We start from the raw sequence: 21,972 nt of genomic DNA on the forward strand, positions 1-21,972 counted from the left end.
CAGCATTAGTCTTCTCGGAACCCTAAAGAGGTGTATGACGCAGGGACTATTTTTAGGGTTTAAAGCCACCCCGTTGAATAGACCATTCAAAGCGTGCACCGAGCGGCTCTCGGGCCGGCACCTGCATAAGCCGGGCCGTGACAGAAATTGAGAGCGACAGGTCGGCTTCTGAGGTAATCCCCATAAATAGGCCAGAGCCGCAGGGCTCGATTTTTCTCCTCGCCCGAGTCAGGCAGGGGGCACAGGTGCGAGCTCTTTTCTTCTACGTCGGTGCTCTGATCCACTTTGACTCCTTGGGCTGAAGCACCCCCTTTAGTCGCAGCCTTGTCGTGGGGCGCTCAGTATGAACTTTGCAGCCCAGTTCTGGTATTCCAAGGCGTCGAAGGACCGAGCTGCCTGGACAGAGGCGAAGGCCGAAGAAGATAATGACCCCTTTTGGCAAAGGTTGGAGAATGTTGGGGCCTAAGCGCCCGCCTCCCCTGTGCTCCCATCCCTTTAGTGTTATGGACCCCTTGCTCCCCCCAGGGGTCCTGGACCGTGCAAGTGCTTTGTCAAGTCCCAGGGACCCTCCTGTCGTGGCCGACCCCTCCCCCGTAGTCCCTCTTCTTCCTACGTTTGCTGCTCTAGTCGGGCTCCTTCTCCGCCTTTGCTTGTTCCTGACTCTCCTTCTGTTTAGGTAATTGTCCACTCCCTTCTCGCCCTTAGCGAGCTGCGCAGCTTCATTAGAAACTGTGTTTATTTACTCTTTTCTTAATTACATAGAGCTGGTACAGAACTGTTCCCCCTTAGCCTGAGACAGCAAGGTAGCCATTACTGTAGGAATTGCACAATTGTGTTATGCTAACTTAGGATGTAAAATCGTTGACCATCCCCAGTTTTCCACACTCCTATATTGTGTTGCTTGTCTGCCTGCCTGTCAGCCCTGTCTCTCTGGCTGACGCTGCCCGCTGAGCTTCACAGCTCTCATTAGCGCCTAAGGAAGATTTTGTTTTCGCCATTAGACAGTGGGGATGTTGTGAATCTTGGTTTTTTGTCACACGAATCCACCCTGAATGCATGCACTGGGTTTCATAAAGCGAAGACCTAGCTTGGAAGGAAGGAACAGACTGGTACAATGAGAGGAAACAGTAACTGGGCACAATCAGGTGGATGCAATATTGTGAGCCCAGTTAGAAGTGTACGGAGGGAGGACATGTGGAAGCAGGGGTGGACTAGGAGCCAAACGAGGCCCTGGAAATAATGTTCAAAGTGGCCCTGTATTACACATTTTCAACAAGCACAACCATTTTCATATAGGAACATTTGGAAATAAAATAGATTACCACACACAAGAGGCCCAGGGTGCAGAGTCCTACTGGGAAATCTCCAGAGTTCCCTGAAGGCCACTCCACGGGTTGGGGATGGAAGGCCAGACCACTCCTCGAGATACCTTCAAGATGTGGTGTCCTTGCACAGGTCAGGGCTGGGGTGCTGTCTTGTCTACTTCTCCTAGTATCATGCTATTCAACAGAGGTCTCCAGTGCCTACTCTTGAGTCATACGTGTCCTCGGGGCTGGCGGAAGTCAAAGGCCACATGTCTGGCTGCCCAGGGCCTTGCAGCCCTGCTCACCTCCAGAACCATAGTTAGAAGGATGAGTCGTCCCAAAAACCACCCCAATTGTACTAGGGCTTTGCAAATGCCTTAGTACATAGTTGCATATTTGAAAGGGTAGCTCTTTGCCAGTGGCGAATGGCTGGCTGCAAGTCTCTCTAATTTGGCAGTGATATTTGGGCGATAAGACCTGATAGGGGGCTTTTGCATTTGAATGGTCTAACAGAGCTCCGGCTGGCTTCTGATATTTGTCTCTCCTCAGAATAATTAAATGGAGTAACAATGTAACCCTGTTTACCTCCTTTCAAACCGTGTCATTTATTTATTTGCATTCTGTTGTAATATTCCATGCAGAATGGGGAACATAAAGCTACAAGCACCTTCTTCTTAACTTTTTTCTAAAAGGAATGAAAGATTTGTCAGCTTGGTTTAGTATATACTTTTACCAACCAGAGGCGCAAAATTATGGCTTGTCAAGGGCCTAGATTACAGATTGGACTCAAATCATAGCTCCACCGCTTAACTGCAACTGTTACTGTGTTTTATCTACCAAAACCATGAGCCTATAGTATTTATAGGGTATGCTTATCAAAACAAGTCTCAAGCCTAGTTTAACAGACTATTAGCACATTACATAGTTATTCATCTCTTCCTTTTAAATGCTTGGAATGTATCATCCAATGATGCACTAGATTTTGAAAGACCAATGTTACTCCCTGTAATATGCTTTTCTGTATTGCCACGACTGCTGGTGTCAATACATATGCAAAGTAGGGGGCCACAAATGTCTTTTCTACACAGGACCTTGCACGCCGTAGACACGGCCCTGAGCTGCCCTGTCTATATGCAGCATCTCCTTGGCGCCACATGGAATCCCAAAGATGGTACTAGTAGGGGTGGCCTCCTGAGAGCCATAGCTGAAGTAGCCATCTTTTTTTCAGATAAATGGTTTCCCATACCTGCACAGTTTAGTGTGTTGCATCATTTGTGCTGTGTGGTGTTCTACAAGGGAGGATTGGAGTGCTTCTTGAGACACTGGAATCCTACAGACTAGGAATGTACCTGGTCTATGACACAGATGTGTCACCCACAAAGAATCTTCACCAAAGTTTGGTGATTGTCTCGGGAGGATAGCTCGGGGCCAATGTGCTCGCCTTGGAAACAAGACGACACGGAGCACCACAGGTTCGATCCCTGGGTCCGCGCTTAGAAACCTCTGGGTATTAAGCACGTTATAAATAACCAATCATATCATATATCATATCAAAGAACGGCCATGCATAGAACATCTTCATCCAGGAGCCTTTGACATTTCAAAAGGTCTGAATGTTGGGGCGGGATTGGCTGCACAGCCGGCCACCATCATGGCGTTCTAATTAGATCAGCACTGGCTGGGCTACTTGAAATAACAGCTTCTGTGATGAACAACCAGAGTCAGCCCTGCCTCAGCTTTGAGGAAATCCATTGCTCCGTTACCGCTCTACAGAAGCCCTCGATTTCTCAGTGCCCCACAATCACATGCACGCTTTGCTTCCCTTACACAGTGTGTAAGCGTTAGCCCGGCATACCGGTACCCAGTAACAATGGCTGCAAATATCACACATGTATCAATAACTGGTTAATGTAGAACATTATTAGTTTTTTAATATCATTTTTATTGAGTTTTCATGAAAATCCAACATGTCTATCTCTCATAAACCACAACAAAAACATCTTCCAATGCAAAAGTAGAAGATTATTAACACGAATATTAAAAGAGAACACGCCTGATAATGAAATTCAGTCCACATAGTTAAAGAGAGATACAGAGAAATGTTTAATGTGACAGAGATGCAGAGTCCTGACTTGTGGCTGTGAGAGAGTTGGCGTTATCTCTTATAGTGACTTGCACACACTTCCAGAGGACTCCAGCACAATATCACCAAAACTCTTCTCACGTGTCATTTCTTAAAGTTGTACAATCAAAAATGAATTTACACTGTTGGCCCCTCACAAAAACAAATGTCTGGAAAACTGCATTGTGCAAAGCAATGTAAAGAACAAGCATCAACCAGTTCAAGGATACATCGCAGAATCAATGCATCGCAAAATCATGTGTGTACATCAGAGTGTGTAGCTATGCACAACATGATCCAGTAACGGTCAGGAAGATATTCACACCTGACACAAATTCCCTAAATGTGCATCTTAGCATTTAACACCAACATGCCTAGTCAGAAAACAGAATTACATCTGGCGCAAATGTCCTAAAGGCCAGTATTGGCATTTGACAACTAAATGCCGACACATGTCTCAAACTTCACATAGATGCGGAGACCCCAAAATTTGTTTGTAGTCATTACGTCACTATAAGGCCCGCACACGTGGCAACTGGTCCATGCCCTCCCAAGTCTTCACCAGGAATTAGTTGCCAATTAAATGAAAACAAAGTTATGTAATTTCGCATTTGTACACATATTGCAATCTTTAACATTACAAATGAACTTACTGATGTGATTTATCATCAGTAAGTTCATTTGTAATGTCATCTGTGGACTCAAATGTCACCACATCTGTTTCTGAAAAGCAATTAGCCTACTCTCCTGAAAAAATAGCAGCCCTTCCCCCAATACTTCTTTATTCGGAAAGAAGCAAGATCACTTCATGTATTTCTCTCACTGCCATTCCTCAGTACAGAACCCATATATGAAACACCATAAATGGTTATGGTGAGTTTGCATTATAGATGAAAAATAACTTCTACCTGAAACGTGTTGGCTATTTCAGCAAGCAAGCGGCACATGCCACAGCACTACCTAGTAGCCATCTCTACGTCTTCTATTTTGTATTTATTTAATTTCAGGTCTGAACTGCCAGGAGCACCGGCCCTGCAGGCATGGCTTTCACAGAAGCACCGGAACCATTAGCAACGGTGCTGGTGCTTCCATTTGCCCATTCCTGTGGATGCCTATAGGACTTCACGGGAATGGGGACTTCCACCTTCCGGCTCCTGACATCCTCGGCCGCCAGGACTTGGATATTAGGTGGCGGAACAGTGTTAGGATTTCGGCGGCAACCCGCCGGTAGCACCGGCAGGTTAGCGCCCCGGGTAACTATAAAAACATTTCCACCAGATTTCACCAGAGTTGGTCAAGAGACCATGGTGGCACGCCAGAAATCACACACACGAAGTCAAACAAATATAATTCTGTGTTTTCATTTACACATCCAATTTCTCAACTGATCTGCATACAGCCTTTGGCCTCTCTGGGGTCCATTTTCATGCTAAAGCCCCAAGAGTCCCGTCCAAGGGGAGCGTAATTTCAGTGTCATCAGCATAAGAGGAGAAGCTGAGTGCAGCTCTCAGTGAGATCAGTGGTGCAACAAAAAGGTTCCACATATGTTTGGTGATAAGGGGGACATGTGTGAAGCACCACAAGACAAAAGAGTAGGTTGAAAACAAAATGGTGGGCCATGGCCAGGCTCTGAAGTGGGACGTGTACATACCAATTGGAATAGGTCGGTGACCACAACTAGAAAGCGAAGAAGGACTGCACAGACAGACCTGCAAAGCACAGCAAGAAAGGATCTGTCATGTGACAATGACCTTGAGTAACATGAGATTCACTTCCTTGTACAGTGCCCTAAGAACATAAAACAAGGAAGTACTAAGACTATAAATTCCTGAGCAACGTCAATGGATTCACAGAGTGTGCAGATTGATGTAAGATCAAATTACTGCGGGGGAAAACCTATATACAGCAGAAAAAGCAGCAGAATACGCAGCACCCTGCAACACCATCAAAAACTCAAGTATTAATTTGCAATACAAATATTGTGTTACTGCACAAGTACATTTGCAAGGTTTTGGTAATACTTGTAAATGCATTAGCTGTGCCAATAAAACATCTTCCTATCAGCGCAGAATCATAATACAAAGTAGTTGGCACAGCCAGACTGGTTAATGACTGAACAGCCAGGCATGTTAGTGGGCATCTAGGTAGGTGAGTGTTCAATCAGACACACTAATGGGTATATAGTACAGCCAGTTAGCTATGGTGCATCACATCACACCAACAACTCAGTGCATAGGGAACATACAGAAAACAATAGAAACCACACTATCCTTCAAGCAAACTCTGTGTTGACTTGTCTACATCGCCGACTGGACTAACTTCTAGGAGCAGCTCATTGTAGGAGTCACCATTGATCATGCCTTACATCATGCAACAGCACTTCACAGCCATCCCTCGCTGGACCTCAACCTGATCCCAGAAAGAACCTACTGAGCTTGTTTCAGGATGAATGTAACAACCAATAGTCCTTGGGATGACCACAACACAAATAATGAAGGAAAAGATCCACACCCATCTACAGGAAGTAACCACAGAGGAACAGTTGGCACCACATGTCTCCTCAGTCGCCGGCGCTGTAGGCAACCATTATTCGAATCTCTATGATATTCCATGCATGTATAAAATAGGCTTACTGTTCTTCATCACAGAAAACTGTCTCACCGAGGATAACTCGGCCATCGGACACAAATCCATCATGGCAGATACAAAATTTAATTTGGCAATAGGACAATAGGGAAGGTGGAGGAATTCCACTTGTTCAGAGACTCCATCAAAGTTATTACTCCAATATTCAATAACATCCCTGACTCCAAATCTCTCTTGTTGATCTGCTCAATGTCGCAAACAACACTAACCTTCCTTTTCACATACAGAACACCTGACTACAACCTTTCCTTCACAGACATCCGGGTTGACATGGTTGCTAACCTGCCCATAGACCACAAACACCTCACCATACTTAAAGACTTCAACATTTGGCTTGAGAAGGAAGATAATGTGGCTGCAAAGTCCATCTGCGAATCTTGGTGTGCTTCACCTCAAACAACAGGTTAATGAACGTACTCACAAAGCTAGACACACCTAGGATGGAATTTTCTGTCTGCAATGAAAACATCATAACTGTTGATTCCTCTGTCCGCTGTTCTTGGAGAGACCCCCTTTCTGTCCCGTTAATCAGTGTCACCGAATCACTAGCGTGCGCAAAACCCTCGAAATGACCCCCAAAGTTAACAAGACCAGGGAAAAAGATCCCAAAGTACACACTGCTGGAAAAACTCAAAGCATCCAAACCCCACATCACAAAAAAAAACTCAAACCAGACTGAATACCGGATGGCAAACTCAATGCTATTCACAACGGTATAAAAACAGAAATGGATAGTATAGCATGTTGGAGCAAAACCATCACAAATGAGTTTTTATATCAAAAAGGCCCTTACATGTGTCCTGTTGCAGTGGCGGTAAATACTAGTATATTGGGATAAATCTATCTCAAGTGTGTGCGTCCAGGAGCAAATACTTTCATTTTGAGGACAATCCAACATAAGTGTGTAATTACATGGGCAAATAATTTGAATTCTGGGACCAAGCGATAACAAGTGTGCTCTTTCAGTGGCATGACTGGCATCGTTTGGCAAAGCCAAGATGAATATGTTCTTATAGAGGCAGTAAAACACAACCCCTTAAGCAATCGCAAAACACACCCTATCCTAGGATATGACAGAACATCCCGTTTAAGAGCTCGCACAAGGCTCCCACACCACAACCCCACTACCAAGACCCAGCCTCCCAGATCACCTAAACCCATGGTACACAAAACTAACGACAAACACCCCCAGCCTAAAGCAACCAGAACTACTCCACTAAGTGGCCCACCAACTATAAATACTCCCACTAAGGAACCCAACCCTCCCATTAGTTTCAGAAATGCACTCATCAATGCCCGCTCCCTCGGAGCCCACGCCATTGATATTCACGACCTCATTATCGAACTTGACCTTGACATGCTAGTAATCACAGAAACCTGGTTACATCAAGCATCAGGCCCTCTGCTAGCACTGGCTATTCCGCCAGACTACACCATTCTCAGATCTGATAGAACCACCACTCCAGGAGGCGGTGTAGCCATCATTGCTAAAAACACTATCAAACTTAGATCAAGCTCCATTGAAATAATATCAGGGTACGAATTACTACTCGCCAGACTCTCATTGAATGAAAACACCACAATCAACATAGTGGTCATCTATAGAACCCCTAGCACAAACAGCCACCCAGAAACAGACATCCCTCTAATACTAACGCCCCTCATCAAACCCAAAACGAAATGTATCATCATTGGTGATTTGAATTTAGGTTTCAATGATAACCAAGACCCCAAAGCAACCGCCCTCATCCTGGCACTAAATGACATGAATTTCCACCAACACATCAATGTCCCCACCCACACCAAGGGCAGAACCCTCGATTGGATCCTCACCCTCAACACCAACATCACCTTAGGCCCGATCACCGCACTGAATTGGACAGACCATTACTGCATAGAATTTACTATCACAAACGACGATCCCTGCACACCCAAGAACGTAGCTATGGACTTCATCGAAAGCAGAAACTCTAAAAAGCTCACAGCTGAGAACCTCGACCCCACCTTGAACAAACTGCTAGACACCCACTCAATCCCCAGCAATGACCCCACAATTATCGCTGAGCACTACCACAAATGCCTCTCCACAGCGATTAACACCATACCACCTGTAACCTCCAAACTAAGGCGCCTCAACAAAAAATCCAACTTCTGGTTCAACGAGGAATTAATCGTCCTTTGAAGGAAAAAACGCTCTCTCGAGCATGCCCATAATAAACATCCCTCCCCGGACTCAGCTAAAGCATTCAAAGACGCTAATACCCTCTACAAATCAGCTATCATTTCACACAAAGCCAACGCATACAATGCTCGCATCAACAATGCAGCATCCGACTCCAAAGAGCTTTTCACTATTCTTAGAGAACTTGAAAATCCACTTCCTACCGACACACCCATAAACACAAGCAAAGAATGGTGTACCACCATACAAGATGCTCTTGCCTCCAAAATCTCTATGTTACAAAACAAAATCAACTCCAAAAAATCACTCCTAGCTACAAAAAACCCCTGCCTCCCTAATCACTGTATCCCTTCCAGCGACAACTCCAACCCCCCCTTCCAATTCACACCAGTCACCCACAATCTCGTGCTCGACACTATCTCCAAACTAAAAGCATCCAACTGTAAAGGAGATACTGTCCCAGCCAAACTAGTCAAAGCCTGCGCACCTACACTGACCCCCCTCATTACGAAATTTGTCAATGCCTCATTCAAGTCCAATACAGTTCCGACTTGCATTAAAGAAGCCTGGGTCACACCACTTCTTAAAAAACCAAATCTGGACCCCACCATTCCAACTAATTATCGCCCCATAACCACGGTCCCATTCTTACTCAAAATCATCGACAAACTAGCCTATAACCAAATTCAAACCCATCTAGAATCTAACCAGCTCCTCGGCACCAGACAATCAGGCTTCAGGCCTAACCACAGCACTGAAACAGCTCTCTTGGACCTTAAAATCCAGATGGATGCCATTAGAGACTCAGGGAAACTTTGCATTCTCCTGCTTTTGGACCTCTCAGCCGCGTTCGATTTGGTGGACCACGACAAACTCTGCAACTCACTTGCCCGTGAATTTAACTTCTCTGGGTCAGCCACTGCCTGGGTGAAATCATTCTTAACCGACCGCACCTCCAGAGTGTCCATAGGCAAAGAAGCAGCCAACCCCATCCCAGTCCCCATAGGAGTGCCCCAAGGCTCTTGCCTTTCTCCTACGCTGTATAACGCATATACCAAGCTCCTGTTCTCAGCACTTGACAACATGGGTGTCACATACACAAACTTTGCGGATGACACCCAGATCCTTATTCCATTTACAGGCAACTATGACCAGGACACCTTAACAATCAACAAAATTTACGCCATCATACAAAACTGGATGGCATTAAACAGCCTATGTCTCAACGATGAGAAGACGGAAGTCCTCATCGTAGGAGCTCCAGCCAAATTAGCTACCCTGCAGCCAGAATATTCAACCATCAACATCGACGGCACCAATATTCCAGTGTCTAAACAAGTAAAAACACTGGGCGTGTACTTCGATGCCAGCCTAACCATGACTAAACAGATCAATGCACTTTCCTCTTCCACGGCCTACACTTCTAAATTAATTGCACTCAGCCGACAATTTCTGACCCCAGCAAACTGCCTCACCCTGGCCAGAGCACTGGTACTATCGAAATTGGACTACTGTAATGTTTTACTACTGGGCACCTCCAACACTAACCTAGCTAAAATGCAACTCTTGCAAAATAAAGTCCTGAGGGCAGCGCTAGGCATAAAAAAATCAGATCACATCTCCAAGACCAGGAAAGATGTACACTGGCTCCCCATCAAAGCCCGCATCATGTTCAAAACACTATGCGTCACCTACAAATGCATTACAAAAAAAGGACCTATCTATCTCAATAACACTCTGCACCCTAAAACTAACATAAGACTACTGAGATCCAACGACAAACTCCTCCTGGAGCCCCCCCGATTCAAAACCACAAGAGCAGGGGGCAGCAGCTTCACCACCTTAGCCCCCAAACACTGGAACTCCCTACCTATCATCATCAAAAAAGCATCCTCCTTCACGATCTTTAAAAAACAGCTTAAAACCTGGTTATTCAACCAATATTAGCACCCAAGGATAGGACACCTTCCACCGGATACTGTTGTAAATACTTAGGCCACTGTTTAGTGTTGTTAATATATTGTAACCTATATCATGTAATGTAACCAATGTAATGTTTGAACATGACTATTTTCTAAGCTGTCTTATAACCTCGCCGTGACACCTGAGGGTCTGGGCGTGTAACAAATAAATAAAATAAATAAATAAATATGGTCCGTATTTGACAAAGCCATCATGATTGCATTCTGACAGTGGCACTACTGACATGATTTGGTTAAGCCGGGGTTGTTGATAGCTCTGGAAAAGATCCGGGGCTACACTAATGTCTACCCTACACAACTGATAGTAAATAAAATGTATTGTTTTTTATCAATTTTTTCACAGCTAGTGTGTTGAAAATGCATAATTTTAACCCATTATTTTAAACCATTTCTCGGGGGGTTGTGGGGGTGGGAATCCTCCCAAACCTCACTTGGTTTGTTTGTGTTTCCTCGCTATGCTGGCTCACAAGTGTTCATTACAGAGAAATATTTACGCACCCGCTCATTAGAAAAAAATCTCCAGCCCCCAGTGTCCAATCTCGACATTTCGCAGGACCCTATTTAAAATCCTAGATCCTCCACTGTCAGGAAGCCTGGTAAGTGATCAAAGAAGCAGGCTTTGGCTAGTGTGGCTAGTGTGGTTAGACACCAACCACGCCAGAGGCCAGACTATTTCAGCGGGTGCTGTCTGGGCCTGGTTTTCGGCTGAGAAAGTGTCGGTGAGAAGAGACATGGCAAAAAACATCTTTATTGCATTCATTTTAGTAAGTCTAATATTCAAGAGCATCCATCATTCAAAAGCTGGGTGTGTAATCACAATTCAAAAGGGGACTGATTCGGGCATTGTGTGTGGTGGAAAGCTAGCACTGCTGCCTGTACATAACAGACACGTCGCAGAGCACCGACCATAGTTTGCGTGGCGCTCTGACATGTATTTCTAACTTTATCTCTGACATTTATCTTTTCTTGGCTTCCTTATTTGCTTTTTTCCAGCCATGCTGAGAAGCTGCCGCCTGCAGAACAGTAAGTTCTTAAATCATATTCTGTGTGCATGTGCGTGACTGCCTTATTTAACTGCTGAGCTTTAATAAAGTCTATGCAAAAAGGACAAGCATACTCGTCCCTAGCACTTAAGGGGTTAATAGTGATACGCCTGGGGAGCCTAAGCACCACTGGTACTAAGGTATGAGCTATAAGAAGAGAGCTCCACTGTGAAACAAGGTTTGGTAAAGCCCAAACCTTTGACTTATGTGTAGACATGGGATAGGCATTGGTCAGGTACTGTCTTAACAGTGGAAAATGGTGTGATTACCTGGGCACGTGACAGCGCAGCCTGGCAAACGCCTATCTAATGCCTACACACAATCCAAAAAATGGTTGGCGTTGTCATTGCTTTGTTTTAAGTGCAAGGAACAGATAAAAACAAATAGCTGAAGTCACAGTTGGTTGAGACATTTTTATTGCAATAGTAAATTATTTACAAATGCAATTAAACCATTAGTTCTCAGCAAACTGCTAGGATGAACACTGGCCGGCCAAAGTTTGATGTTACTGCTTGACAGAGCTAGCTCAAAGAGATCCCAGGAGGATGTTTCTTGGACGGGGAGGGACAAGTAGTCTTTAGGGCTGGCTATAGGGATTATCATGGCCTTGGGTAGTGACTGGGTGGGTCAATAACCATGTTTCAGCGCTATTACATATGGCAGAAGGCGCTATACAAATATAAGATACCCAAACCAAACACAACACCGACGAGCTGTACATCCCTCCTCACATGTCGTCTCCCTTCTAGCTCTGCTCCAATAGAATAGTCTTGGCTTATATGTGGCACCTAGCACCATCTAGTAGCCATAACTGAGAAGGATTGTCAATAAGCCATTGTTTCAGTGTGAACAATGGGAGGGCAGAGGTGAAATGTAAACATGTATGGGTAAAAGTGGGAAGGCACAAAATAAGTGAGATGGAAGGTGTCATATGTGTGAGCCAAGGATGAGTAACATTCCCTAGATGAGCGACGAACGTGTAATGGCTAAAAGTGGGTGGTTCTTACTTCAGGTTGTATGGCCCTTAAACTGTACACCTGAGAGGGCATGTTTTGAAAGTGAAAGGGGTAATAGTAAGAGGGCATGGGCTGAAGGTGAGAGGCCTCGGTTAAAGGTGACATGGCGTGGTTTGTAAGGGAGAGATGAGCTTGCATTTTAAAGGCATGTTTCAATGTGTAGGATTGATATATGGGAGAGCAGACGTCATTTGTTTAAACCATGACGGATACTGATCGTAGACTCTGAAAGGGCAATGTTAATGACAACCAAAAAGAAAGGAAGCTCACATGGACACATGCTAAACACCTCATGGACAAGGCGTTTGGGCAGTAAACTGGCCATTGGTACCCTCTGATCATGTGCTTTGGGCACTGCTCAAAGAGGGCCTCATTCGGAGTTTGCCAGTCCGGTAACTACAGTACTGGCAAACTTGCCGGTACCGTAGTTACCGGACCAGCAAACTGCGAGTTCTGCTCTCAGGTGCTTTGGCACCCGCCAGGTCTGACCTGGCAGACGTACCGGCACCCGCGAGCAGAGCATGCCACATGCACCGGCACCATTCATGAATGGTGGCGGTGCATCCTGTTTGCCCATTCCCATGCCCTATGGGGCTTACATGGGAATGGGGAAGAATATTTTCAGACGCCGGAAAAATTGGCAAGTTTGGTGGCAGCCTGCCGGTTTTACCGGCAAGGCAACCGCCAAACTTGTAATGAGGCCCCATTTCCTGTGGCTATACTCTGTGCATGACTGCCCATCCTGAACATACCCACAGGCCAGGCTGCACCCCAGGTGCATTGCAGGGGTCCCAGGTGTAGTACAAACCCTTTACATGGAAGTACCAATACCCATAGTTTTCTCTGAACTTGGCCTGTCTTCGTGCTCTCAGGGTTCACATCCGGTGCTTGGACTGCAGCACTTCCGGTCCCTGCAGAACTCACACAGCATGTGCCTGTGGCATGCTCTTTGGCTGCTGCATCCTCCAAACTCCACATGTGTCATTGTTACTGGAATCACCTAACGAAATACCCCAAAAAGCACAGCACATCCTAAAAACAATACTGCCATCCACCATGCAAAACACTAGCCCTATCTTCCCACAGGTCATCCAACAACTGGCCCGAACCCCATTCACATCACCCACTACTGCTCCATCGACTCACATGTCCCACATGCACCTTCAGGCTTACCAACATCCGCATCGCCAAGGTACACCATACCCCACTCGCATCCTCACATCAAATCTCCCCATGCCACCTCCACTACACCATCATTCTGAAAGCCACATCCACAATCTCTTGCACTGCCAATAGCCACTCCTTCACCACTTTCTTAAGACCCTGACCACAGTCCATCATCAAACCCCAAACCATCTACACTATGTACCTCCATCATTTTCCCACACCATCATGCTAATACTGCCATCTTTCTTCTCCCCATCATTGCCCAACAGTTGTCACTCCTCCATCACCCTGTCAACTCACAACCTTGTTACCCAGCTCTGCATTATGTCACCTTGAGCATCGCAGGCACTTCCTATGCAACAGTCACATCCCACACACCACCATTCACTGTCCAACTTCTCAACTGCATCATCATGTCTCACCACCAATCATCTTGTAATTTCTATTCCTCCCCTTGACCTTCCCATCCACTACCCTATCAGATCTCTCCCTTCATGTTTTGCTATCTTCTTTCCAACCTTGCCACCCACCTCTCCTGCATTATACTATCACAACCCACCCATCACCTTTTGGCTCTCACCCCCCAAGTCAATATCCATTAACTTCACATACCACTCCACTACCATATCCCCTGTTACACCGTCATCATTTCCTTGACTACATTACCATACACTATGTCCTACTCATCATCACATGATCAATTCCTATACAGGAGTCACTACTAACCGCATCAAGTCTCGCTGTTCAGCTTTTAATTATTTCCTAGGCAACCACCACCTCCCACTGCACCATCACCTTGCACTCCACCTCTTACTTTACTTGCATTTATCACAACAAAGACCTCTGCATCCTCTCACTTCACCACCTGCTATAGTAGGCCGCCACATGTCACCTTTCACTTAAACTTGCCCTGGTAACATTTCCGATTACGATTTTGAAAGCATCAATGAAGTGATGATGTTAGCAAAGGAAGAAGCTGAGAAACTGGGAGTGGTGGAACCTGGGAGGGTATTACTGACTTAGGTTTCAACTGTTCTGATTGATAGAGGTTAACGTTTGGGGACTCTCTGCAAAGTATGACTGGCATGGCAAGGGAATTTGCTAGAAGTAGGCCAGTATATTCACTTTAATAGTATTGCTTGGTTTTGTTTCCTTCCTTTTTAACTTAATTTAATGTGGTCCATTCTAGTTAGAGGATCGGGGTTTTTTCTTTTTATATTGATTTTTGCATTATGTATGTTTGTGTTTGTACTGGAATTAGCCAATGTGAGGTTGATGCAACATAATGTAAGAAGGACCATGTTTACTGAAAACATTTTTATTAGAAAATAAATGTGGCAACATGCTCCATAATTGCTACTCTCAACCCGTGCTCCGCTGTCAAACACTCCTCTGACATCTGCCACCTCCTCGAAGAACTTGACCTGGATGTCCTCTGTCTCACTGAGACATGGTTCACGGCCAGCTCTGTCACACGTTTTGACACTCTGCTCCCTGACGGCTACAAGATCCTCTCCAAACCCACAATCAACTGAACCAGAGGTGGAGTAGCTCTAATCTTTCCGTAGTGGGTCTCTGCTTCTGCCATTCCTACACAGGCCTACTCCTCATTTGAATGCTTGGTCTTCAGGCTGTCTATCTCTCCTGGCCTCAGTCTGACTGTGACCACCATCTACAGGCCACTGGCCAGGTTGCCCTCTTCCTCTTAGAGTGTACTGACCTCTCCTCTTCCCTCCTTGCCTTTACTTCTCATCTCTTCCTCCTCAGAGACCTCAACATCCACCTGAATGCTTCTAATCACTCCTCTGGGCTCTTCCGCAACCTCTACAACACTCTCTATCTCTCCATTCTCCACTCTCGTCTGACACACTCTGCGGGACATACCTTGGATGTTCTCATCTCCTCGGACATCCCCCTCTCTAACTCTCTCAGCACTCCTCTTTCTTTGACCAACCACTTTCTGTTCTCCTCTCACGTGAAAATCTCCACCCCTCAGGTTAAGCCTACCCCAGCACTGCCACCTACATTCTCGGTCATTCAGCCCATGAACCGTGTGTGAGTGGATGCCTTTGCCACTGCTTTCTCTGTTCCTCTTAGGCCAGCGGCTGACTTACACTCTGACACAGCCCTCTCTAACCTGCATCTTTCTATCTCCAACATGCTCCTGTCATGAGAATCCGTCTGAAGCCTACCTCCAAGTGCAACTCTTGGTATGACTCCGACCTTGCCATCGTGAAACGCAGCTTTATGGTGGCTGAAAGGAAATGGAAGACTTTGGGCGCATCCTCTGACAAACTGGCCTACTGCCTGCTCCAAAGGCAATACAGACTCTCTGTCCTGTCCAAGAAGAGAGTCCACATCCAAGCTTGTGTCTCCACGACCTTTAACAACACGGCCAAACTCTTTTAATCTGCAAGGAGCTGGCCAATCCATTTGCAGTCTCTACCTTCCCTGTTCCCTCCCAGGCCCTCTGTTCGGCTCTGGCTTCTCACTTCACCACTAAAACTCAGCACATCCTGTCCTCTCTCTCCCCTCTACTGCTCCCTCTACCTCTCACCGCCCCCCCTCTGGCCGCCCCTCCCTCTCTTCCTCCTTTCTCCTCTTTCTCACAACACCTGACAAAGTTTCTAGACAAGTCCGATCTATGAAAGTGTCATCCAAACAGGTGCTCCCCTGCTCCTCCAGAACTATCAAGGACCACATTAACACCCTTTCTCCAGTCTTAGCCGATTTCTGCAGTCACTCTTTCACCACTGGATCTTACCTGTCGGGCAAACTATAACCCAATCTCTATCACTCTTTTCCTGGGAAAACTCCTGGAAAAGCTGTCCATTTCCCAGCTTACACTCCACTCTGAATCTGTTGGTTGTCTCCATGAACATCACTCTGGCTTCCGAGCAGCCAGAGGCATGGAAAGTGTTCTCCTGAACACCTGTGAAGATCTGCTCATTAATCTCAATTCTACCCTTCCACTTGTCCTCATCCTCCTTGAACTTTCCTCTGCTTTTGACATGGTCAATCATGCCATCCTGATCAATCTACTCTGTGAGAACTTGGGCATTACCGATCAGGTCCTGTAGTGGTTGTCCTCCTTCAGTGGCGGCTGGTGAATTGTTTAAGTGGAGGGGCGTAAATATTTGTCCCTGATATGTCAGGGTGACTGAGCGTAGCGAGGGAGCCCACACCCCGCAAGTGAGGCTTTGGGGGAGTTCTCCCCCCGAGAATATTTTTTTAAAATGGGTGAAAATGGTGCATTTTAGAGCAAACGTTTTTTTAGAAAAATTGGGTAAAAAGCCAAACAGTTTGCAATTGGGTCTTGTATGGTAACTCATGAAAATAATCCAATAGATGCAAGTCACCAACAGTGCACAGGAGCATTTCTCCAACAGGTTTCCATGAGGCCTTTTCCCACAATATGTGCCAGTATAAACCATTTTCACACTGGCTGTGCCCATACATTTCCATGCTGACTGCAACATTATACCCTATTATTCCCATATAATAAAATACTCATTTTTGCTTTGTGCATGATGGCAGTAATGATACTACATGAAAACATATCCATGTTTGTTCTGCAAATATATGGCAGTATTCCCATGTACGAACATACTCCAGTTGGCTTTACCATTAAAAATGCATGCCAAAGTATGAAAACATGTCCAAACTGGCTGCACTAAAATGGCAGTCGAGCTACATAATAATACCTACCATACTTGCTTTATGAAAGATGCCCAATACAAAATGTCATACCACAATACGAAATGGCTAGACTAAGTGCATAAAATTGACAGACTTGCTTCATAATAACACTTATCAAGCTTGCTTTACCAACAAGGGCCAATACAAATTGCCATACTACAATACAAAATGACTTAACTGGCTGCATTGAAATGTCAGTCAGCTACATATTAACACGTATGCTTGTTTTACCAAAGGTTCCTAATACACAAAGTCATGCCACAGTAAATATAATACCACTGATCCTGCTTGCTTTATCAAAGTTGCCAAATACAAAATGTCATGCCTCAGTAAGAAATGGCTAGACTGGTTGCATAAAAAATGCCAGTCTTGCTTCATAATAACACTTATCATGCTTGCTTTACCAAAGATGCCCAATACAAAATGTCATACCACAATATGAAATGGCTAGACTGGCTGATATAAGGAACTCGTGGTGGAAACAGTAAAGACAGACACAAGTGATCACAGTTCAAGGGTGTTTATTAAACTGTATGCAAGTTGGAAAAACACCTAAACTAAACCTAAATCTATGATGGGAGCAAGCGTCAACAATCAAAGGAAAAATAAGGCAGTCCTAGTGGCATTGTGTAAAATAAAAAGGCCTATACTAAGAAAAACCTATTGCCAATCCGTTCAACTAATACAAAAAGGGTGTCAGAGAGCTTTCAAGAAAAGAAATAAGTGTTCACAAATAATATGTAAGGATGCGGTAGCCTAGGTCTCCGATCCCCACGTTTTGAGCATGGGGTAAGGTAGCATCTTGGAGCACAGTACACTCTCGAGCTTCTCCTGCATGAGATGATAGTTCTGCTTTCGGCTATCAGGACCGTCGATGGCCAAGTCTCGTTTCTCTTGAAAGTCTCTTGCGTTCGAGGACCTGATGTATTCACGATCACAAAATAACAAACAAATGAAAGTTCTTTTCAACAGGTACTTGGGATGGGGATTCTTCATCCCGGGCCCCCCTCTACTGGTGTAACGCTCACCTGGTATCCACGGGAACGTCACTCAGCCTGTTCTGACCTCTTACGACCCTGAACCGTTCCCTGGAGTCTACTCGACTGGAGACTTGGCCTGAAACACAGGATTGGTAGAGTTTAACTCCTTATTGCCTCTGTGTGCTTGAACCCCTTCTTCCCCGGGGTCCAATCCTTCCCTTTGATCCACAGCTCACCTTGTTTTCTTGGAAAGTGTTCTCTCCGTCCTGCTTTCAGCGCAGGGGCGCGTTGATTGATGCAGGCTCGTTGCTGCTTAGTTACTTCACTGGCAAGAGTCAGACAGGTAAGTATAATGAGTCTTTTGAACAGTTCTCTAACTTCGTTCCTTTCCTTCCTTAGATGATGGCCGGCGTCCGGTGATGGTGACGTGCTGCTGAAATGAGTAGCGCTGAAGGTGAGTGAGAGCACGTTGCGCGATGCAACCCTTTCGTATTTGTATTGAACTGAGTTATTTTTCTGTGTCTTTTAGGTGCTGCGACGTTTTCAGCGTGGATGCCGGTTATGAAGAAGAAATGCAGTGAGTAAGTGCGGTATGCAGTGATTCTAGATGTTTCCACGCTAACCGGGAGTGTCTTTTCCCTCTTGCAGATGGATGAGAAGTTCCAGAGACAGAGTTCCCCAGAGCGGCTGGGATTCAGGTAAGCGTTTGAAGCTCGTACTGTCTTTAAAAATAAGCGAAGATTTGCTGAATGCTTAGTAATGCCTTTTTTCTGTTCTTTTCCCTTTTCCTTAGGAAGCGGCGTGCCAGAATGGGAATGACACCGCTGAAGATGCCTGCAGAACAGAGAAGCGATGAATGATGGGCAGAAGCGCCGCAAGGTAAGGCTGTTCCTAACGGTGTTCTTGTTCTTGCAGGAGCTGAGCGCAGAAGAAAGATGCAGGCCTACTGGAGACCGATCCGAACACGGTGAGTGTCACGCTGCAGGTGCAGAAAACACAAAGCATGTTTCTCAGCCTGGGCGTGGCTCAAATAGTCTCTGGGTATCCCAGGTGTCTCTGGGCTGAACCACACCCAAAACACTAGACTGCACATGCAGTTCTGGGAACCGAAATATGTGGGGGCATCCATCTTGTCCCCATCAATGCACTACAAGTCCAATCCCCAATGTTATCCTATGGGAGTGAGTGAGTCTGGTGCCACAAGCGCCAAGTCTGACTCCAAGTGGGTCTTTGGAGTGATGGAGAGGCCCTTGAGGGCCATGTAGGTGATTGTGGCCTGGCTCCAGCCTAACATCTTGGAGGGCTGGGGACATGAGGGGCAGGAATCATGACAGCACTCCCCCCCCCCCCAAGTCCCCTCTCAAGGTGGCTCTTCTGTCTAGTCCTGGTTTGTTTGGATGGTTTTGATGAAATCGTCTAAGCAAGCGAGGTGCATGGATGTACTCACAAGGCTCCCATGTCCTGTATTGTGGACCATACCCCTTCCAGTCTACTAAGTAGTATAATTTGGATCTGACATACTTTGAATCCAGGATGTCCTTGACTTCGAATTCTGGCTCCCCAGCGACTACTACTGGCTGCGGTGGCGTTGCTACCCGGGTCCCAGGTTGAACAGGTTTAAGGAGAGACACGTGGAACACAGGATGAATCTGCATGTTTGACGGCAAAGCTAGTCTGACCGCCACAGGATTTATCACGGAGGTGACGTTGAATGGACCCAGGTATCTTGGACAGAAAGTTCGGGTTCCTTTAATGGACACGTGTTTAGACGCCAGCCAGACTTTGTCTCCCACTTGGTAGTTGGGGGCCTTTGCTTGGTGTTGATCAGCAAACTTCTTTTGGCGATTCTTAGCTTGAAGTAGGTGTTGAGCTGCCCTTTTAAAGGTTTGAGAAATGGTTGTGTGCAAGGTTTTGACTGCTGGCATTTCGAGGGTTGTAGGAACGTCCAACTCAGAAGTACGTGGGTGCCTGCCATACATGGTATAAAAGGGTGTCTGCCCAGTGCTGGTGTGTAGGGAATTATTATAAGCATATTCAGCTATCCATAATAGGTCGAAACAGCTTCCTTCAGCTTAGTGTAACATGCAACGCAGATACTGCTTGAGCGTCTGATTTGTCCTCTCAGTTTGACCATCTGTTTGGGGATGGTGACTGGTGGATAGCCGGATGTCGATCTGGGCCATAGAGCAGCATTTTTTACAGAAATTAGATACGAATTGAGTACCTCAGTCTGAGACTAAAACTGAAGGGAACCCATGGAGCCGTACGATGCCTTCAAGAAATACCTTTGCCAGAGTGGAAGCATTTGGGAGCCCCTTAAGAGGAATGAAATGTGCCATTTTTGAAAATAGGTCCACGACCACAAGAATAGTGTTAAACCCTTGACTGGGTGGTAAGTCAGTAATAAAATAGAGGGACAACGTGTGCCAGGGGTGCTGGTGGGATTTCCAATGGTTGTAATAGCCCAGCCGGTTTCTGCTTGGATGACTTGTTTTGAGCACACACTCCACAAGATAGAATGAATTGGATAATGTCTTTACGCCACGTGGGCCACCAATAATTTAGTTTTACCTTGGTTAGGGTTTTAGCGATTCCGGGTGGCCCTCGATCAAGGAATCATGATAACCGGACATGACTTGTTCTTGGTTTGGTAAGAATAAACGATTCCTGAAGTAGGGCAACTGATCTTTTATCATGTAATGTTCTCCTTGTGCACTCCACGCTTGTAATTGCTCCGGACTCATAAGGTTTTGGATTTCTTCATGTAATTCTTTCTGAGTTATGGTTGCTTTGATTCCTAGGAGCTTGTCACTCGGGATGATTGCTATTGGGTCAGGGGTCTGATACCCTTGCTCTTCCACTCCCATACGGGAAAGGGCATCGGCCTTCCTGTTTTTCACCCCTAGTCGAAATGTAATCACGTAGTCATATTCAGCAAAAAAAAGAGCCCAACGTAGTTGTCGTGAGGATTGGGCGTTTGCCGTTTTTAGGTACTGGAGGTTCCGGTGGTCAGTTATTACGGTGATTGTGTGTCTGGCGCCCAAGAGGTAGTGCCGCCATACCTTAAAGGCTGACTTAATGGCCAGGAGTTCTTTGTCTGTGATAGCGTAATTGAGTTCAGGGGGTGTGAATTTACGCGACCAGAAGGCAAAAGAGTGTAACTGGCCCGTTTCGGGGTCCTTTTGTGAGAGGACGGCTCCCATAGCCATGCTGGAGGCGTTCGTTTCCACCAGGTTTGGGAGATCAGGGCGAGGGTGGCGTAAGATTGGGGCAGGTGTGAATCTTGCTTTGAGTTCCTAGAAAGCTTCCTCGGCTTCTATTGTCCACTGGAACTTGTTGTTGCTTTTCCTTAGCAATGACGTGATGGGATGCACAATTTGCGAAAATCCTGGGATGAACCGGCGGTAGAAGTTTGCAAAACCCAGCATACTTTGAACCCCCTTGAATGAATTTGGGAATGGCCAGTTCAGGATAGCATCTACTTTGTGTACATCCATTCGGATTCCATTCGGGCTGAGAATAAAGCCCAGGAATTCCACGTTGGAAACGTGGAATGATCACTTTTCGAGCTTGGCGTAGAGCTGGTGTTGACGGAGTTTCTCCAATACGGATCGGACGTGTTTAAGGTGGTCCTGCTTTGATGCGGAATATACTAAAATATCATCGATGTACACTAGAGCACAGACATCAATCAATTCCTGCAGGACATCGTTCATGAAGTATTGAAATGCTGCAGGCGCGTTGCAAAGGCCAAAGGGCATTACTTGATATTCGTACAAGCCGTATTTGGTGCGAAAAGCGGTTTTCCATTCGTCCCCCTGTTTTACGCGA

General features: G+C 45.8%; 1 protein-coding gene across 2 annotated transcripts in view; it reads left to right on the forward strand.

Annotated features, from left to right (window-relative positions):
• The first annotated feature begins 201 nt into the window (after window positions 1-201).
• Window positions 202-21,972, forward strand: part of LOC138472715 (L-threonine ammonia-lyase-like) — a 406,130-nt gene continuing 384,359 nt past the window's right edge. Inside the window, exons 1-2 of one of the 2 annotated variants that reach the window (XM_069611030.1) lie at window positions 203-444; window positions 11,230-11,259. In XM_069611030.1, coding sequence (XP_069467131.1) covers window positions 344-444; window positions 11,230-11,259 — 131 coding nt within the window. In that variant the 5' untranslated portion in view covers window positions 203-343. Of the gene's footprint in view, window positions 445-11,229; window positions 11,260-21,972 lie in introns of both variants that reach the window. The other variant, XM_069611031.1, reaches the window with a different exon arrangement.

This window comes from Ambystoma mexicanum, chromosome 8 (assembly GCF_040938575.1).
Source record: "Ambystoma mexicanum isolate Mex_15411 chromosome 8, UKY_AmexF1_1, whole genome shotgun sequence".
NCBI lineage: Eukaryota > Metazoa > Chordata > Amphibia > Caudata > Ambystomatidae > Ambystoma > Ambystoma mexicanum.